The 4601-nt window shown below is 41.9% G+C and overlaps 2 protein-coding genes across 2 annotated transcripts in view; one reads left to right on the forward strand and one right to left on the reverse strand.

Annotated features, from left to right (window-relative positions):
• The window catches only part of CASC1 (cancer susceptibility candidate 1), a 19526-nt gene extending 15919 nt beyond the window's left edge, over positions 1 to 3607 (forward strand). The window contains exons 10-13 of the mRNA XM_010145680.1: positions 649 to 872; positions 1963 to 2130; positions 2302 to 2415; positions 3341 to 3607. Coding sequence (XP_010143982.1) covers positions 649 to 872; positions 1963 to 2130; positions 2302 to 2415; positions 3341 to 3607 — 773 coding nt within the window. The remainder of the gene's footprint in view (positions 1 to 648; positions 873 to 1962; positions 2131 to 2301; positions 2416 to 3340) is intronic.
• Positions 3608 to 4037: 430 nt separating this feature from the next.
• LRMP (lymphoid-restricted membrane protein) overlaps positions 4038 to 4601 on the reverse strand; it is a 36532-nt gene continuing 35968 nt past the window's right edge. Inside the window, exon 27 of the mRNA XM_010145681.1 lies at positions 4038 to 4281. Coding sequence (XP_010143983.1) covers positions 4038 to 4281 — 244 coding nt within the window. The remainder of the gene's footprint in view (positions 4282 to 4601) is intronic.

Raw genomic sequence — 4601 nt, forward strand, 5'->3', positions numbered from 1 at the left:
AGGGTGCGCTCATCGCTTGCAGTGAGCGTGGGAAAAGCCCTTCCCAGATCTTTGCTCGCGAAGCCAAGCCGTGATGATGATAGCCAATAATGGACTGCTTGTTCAGGCTTTTTACTGTAGATTGGTAATATAAATGGAAAAAAATACGTACCATTTAATGGTCAGTATACCCCAAATCGAGTTTTGATAGGGTGACACCATGCAAAGTTCAATTTGAGCCAACTTGGCTTCTAACTAAATGTATTAATATGAAGTTAAAATAAAATATGAAAGTCAAATGTGTGATATTCTAGTTATTAAATAAATACAACGTACCTCTGCCTTAATATTCATGAAAGAAAGTAGAACCTATTAAAACCATTTGATGTTTGAGCTTGTGGACAGTCATATAGCAAGAACAAAATGACAGTTACATTAGTATTTGTATTTCTTCTGAGATTAAGGAGAAGCTTTCCTAGCAAAATTGGCCCAATCTTGTACTTGGAGACAATTAAAATGACAGGAGTATTTGCATTAAACAAATTCCTTTATTTTGTGACTAATATCATGTCTGTGCATAGTAGTTACCCTATGAGGTCTTTACTAATTCTTCCCCAGCACATATGACAAGCCTTCCGCGTACATCTTTGTCTGTTTGCATCCCTAAAGGCCAGCAATGGAGAACTGATGGCATCAGCAACATAGCGTATGAGGCGCAAGAGAAGCGCATCACCTTTGAGATGGGGGCCTTTCACACTGTAGCACTTCTGCAGGATGCTCACCTCAACATGCCGTATCAGGCATGGGAACTGCGACCTGCTGGCGTGGATGAAGTGGATGAAGCACTACTTACAGTTACTACTGTCTTTGCCACCATTCAGATACAAATTAAGGTACTGTCAATAATTCTTTTTATTAAAAATTTGCAGAGTTTTTTAAAAAACGCAGCATTATTACAGCATCCTTTATTAAGAATGTGGGATGATTCCACAAGAGCAATTTGACTCTCAGTCTGTGCGGTGAAGATGAGGGGGGATCTCCCTTCCTTTCCAAGAATTGTAAGGAACAGTACTGGTGATCTAACTTACTTTCTGTGAACTGGTCAGAATAAAGCAGCTGTATGATTGTTCTGCAAAGGCCCAGTAAGCGCTTCACTGTTGGTACTACCCTCTGAGTTCAAGGCAGTTTTTAAGTCTCTAGCTGATGAAATAGTCTTGGACAATTTTGTTCCTCTCAACTATACCAAGAGAAACAAAAGCAGTTTGGGCAATATACTACACTAATGCTACTTGTTCCTTCTGGGGGTTCACGTTCCGCGTGCTGCATGTATGCTCACTGCTGCGTAACTCGGTTCAGTAACAGATGCTACTTTAAGAGTCACCACGAGCGTAAGTGTGGGGCAGTAGACCAGTGTCATCATTTCCAAAATCCTGCAGAGAAGTGGTGTTCTTCAGGATATGTGAAAGTTTACAGCCCAAAGCGGTAGGTAATGTACGCAGAATAGCAAAGGTATTAATATTTGATGCCTGAAGCAGAAGATAGCTTTCGTGACCAGCAAGTTGCTTTCCCTGGTTTGTTCAACAGGGTAGTCAGTGTATGTTGTCTTCAGTAGTGGTGGACGAGAAGGATGCGCTTTCCCACATCACAGGAAAATGGATGAGTCCAGTTAACCTAAGAGCAGCTTTGGGAAAAGCTGGGGTGAATATCCAGCAGTAGGTTACGTACGCAATATCCAGAATACAAATACCCAGCAAAGGTATTAATATTTGATGCCTGAAGCAGAAGATAGCTTTCGTGACCAGCAAGTTGCTTTCCCTGGTTTGTTCAACAGGGTAGTCAGTGTATGTTGTCTTCAGTAGTGGTGGACGAGAAGGATGCGCTTTAGGTAATGTACGCAGAATAGCAAAGGTATTAATATTTGATGCCTGAAGCAGAAGATAGCTTTCGTGACCAGCAAGTTGCTTTCCCTGGTTTGTTCAACAGGGTAGTCAGTGTATGTTGTCTTCAGTAGTGGTGGACGAGAAGGATGCGCTTTCCCACATCACAGGAAAATGGATGAGTCCAGTTAACCTAAGAGCAGCTTTGGGAAAAGCTGGGGTGAATATCTTCCCCAGGGAGTACTCTCACAAGTACATCTCTGTGCACAAGAAGGTGAGTGCAGGAGTGCATGGTTTTCCTGAGGTTTTCTTCCCTCCTTTTTCCTGTGTGAAGACATGTTTTGCATGGCACAAGTATCTGGATTCTGCTTAAAGCAAGCTTTCTCCTCACATCTGTATAATCCAGGAAATAACATATTTTCTAACTTGTACTTTTGCATTACAGGCTCCTCTAGCAGAAGTCAGGGCCTATCAACAGATGGCACTGGTTGCATCTGCTTTTGCTTTTGCCTGGAGCAAGTGGAATCTAGAAGCAGGTCAAGAGCAAGTAGTGTTCAAGGTTTGTTAGACTAAACTTTAGGAGAAAACCAGCACACAACCCTCTCACAGTTAAAGAGACAGAAACAATTAACTTCTGTAAGTTATGCTCATGTCAAACATTGTCTTCAGCCCCTGCCTAAGTTCTTGGTGCAGCAGTTCTGAGATTTGGGACTGACTGCTTAGCAGCTTTCAGTGGGTCAGTGAAACTTCTTTACTACTTCGGAGCTCATGCACTTGTGAGATCTCTAATGAGATGTGTGTCTTCAAAACAAACACATAGGTCAGTTAGTGAGGCTCTAGCCAAACCTGGGATGATCCAGCTGGATGCTGATTTTCATGAAGTACCCTACTGTAGGGGGTCCCTGACCAGCAGTCTAATCTGCACATCTTATAATTAATATCTGGAAATTTCTTCTTGTCCCTCTGGGGTTGCATTTGTTCCCTGCTGTAAAGAGAGGAATAAGCAACTTAAGCATTTCATTTCCATCTCTGAACTAAAACATATGGAGTTAAAGCTTCTCCCACAGAAAAATACTCTGAGATGTAGTTGTAGATACAGAGCACACTATGCTATTGAAATCTTGAGCAGCTGTCTCCACCTCTGGAGTTTAAATGCATGTGACAAAGAGTTAGTCTAGTACTTAATCCCAGGAATGAGAACTGAAACAAAACGATGCCTGTTGCACCAGCTACTCTCGCCCCAGGAGAGAGGAGCAGCAGCTGGAGTAGCCAAACCTTGCCTTTTACAGAGGCAAATTAGATGGAAGATTTTGGTGTTGATACAGCACCTGGTACACAGTCCCTTAGGCACAGAGAGCTGATATTGTTTTAGGAGTTCAAAGCAGCACCTTGGTTTTGTTTCTGTACGACACTCATGATTATACTAGTATTTATACTGTCGGCATCATGGGCATCATCTCACAGCACATTTTTTTCCGCAATAGGTAAGTGAGCATCTTCAAGATTCTGTCAAAGACTGGTCTCTTTACATGTTTAATGGTCAGAAAGCACAAAAGCTCAAGATCACTGAAGCCAGTGAAGCATTTTCCGAAGAGCTAGAAGAAGATTCTGAATTTCACTCCACACTCTACCATACGCTTAAGGACTCTGCCAGCAAAGAAGCAATTGATAAAGTGGGAAGAGCTAGCTTCCTGTTTGTTAATGTTGTGTACGAGCTACTCCTTGCTACAAGAGTTTTAACATACTCATAAATACTGCGTGCTTTCCTTCAAAACTTTATTATCAAAAGCTTTCAATAAAGTTACATTTCAAGTCTTGAATCCTTTTCTATCCACATCATTGGAACAGCTTCCATGACTAAAATGCAAACATTATTTTTGTTTATTCTCTTGTGGCTAGACCACTTCGTCATGTTAACTGTTAGCCATCTTCAAAATTACCAACTGTTTTATTGTAAACCTGAATGGAACTGAGACCCTTTTAGGTACTTGTAAAGATGACCTTTGTCAGAATGGGGAGATTAAAAAATTTTTTTCAAGTCATGCTTTGAAAAAAAAAAAAAACACAGAAAACCCATCTCCCCAAAAAACTCACAACCCAACAAAACTAACCCAAACATGTACCCTTAAATATACCATCAATCAGAGCTTGGAAGTATAACGACCAAAGTCAGAAGCTTTGTTATACTGGGGGTGGTCCATAGTGTTGAAGCCTTATATATGGCCACAACAGCTGCTGTAGTAAAGTCCAGGAGTCCCCCGATCCTACAGGTGCTGCATCTGCTGGTCTTTGAAGAGACAGCCCAGTGAGGAAGCTTGTAAGAGCAGCAAGCAGTACCAGGACGGAAACAGAAACCCAGAGAGTTTTGTTAGCATTGGAAAAGGAAGTCTTGAAACGGGATATCCACGATGACATTAAGTTGCACCTGCACAGAAGAGAAAGTCATTGAGTGGTTCAGTTTTTCTTCAGAACATGGAAGCCCTCTTCCCACACCACAAATAAACATACAGATCCTTAACTATCCAAAGTTACAAGGCTGTTCTGTATTGGGAGCTACGTACACCAGTAGCTTACGTTCTGGGTTTAAAATGCAGACCTCAAGTCCCTGGTAGGCTGTTCAGGTGACCAACTGCAAGTCCAGCCATGCTCCCTGTACCACACAGCATTTCTGAAGAAGATTCACAAAAGCTGCCTGGCAGATTGTCAAGAAATCTTGTTTGTAGGGAACGTGCTGGCCTTATGTCC

This window comes from Buceros rhinoceros, unplaced genomic scaffold (assembly GCF_000710305.1).
Source record: "Buceros rhinoceros silvestris isolate BGI_N320 unplaced genomic scaffold, ASM71030v1 scaffold661, whole genome shotgun sequence".
NCBI lineage: Eukaryota > Metazoa > Chordata > Aves > Bucerotiformes > Bucerotidae > Buceros > Buceros rhinoceros.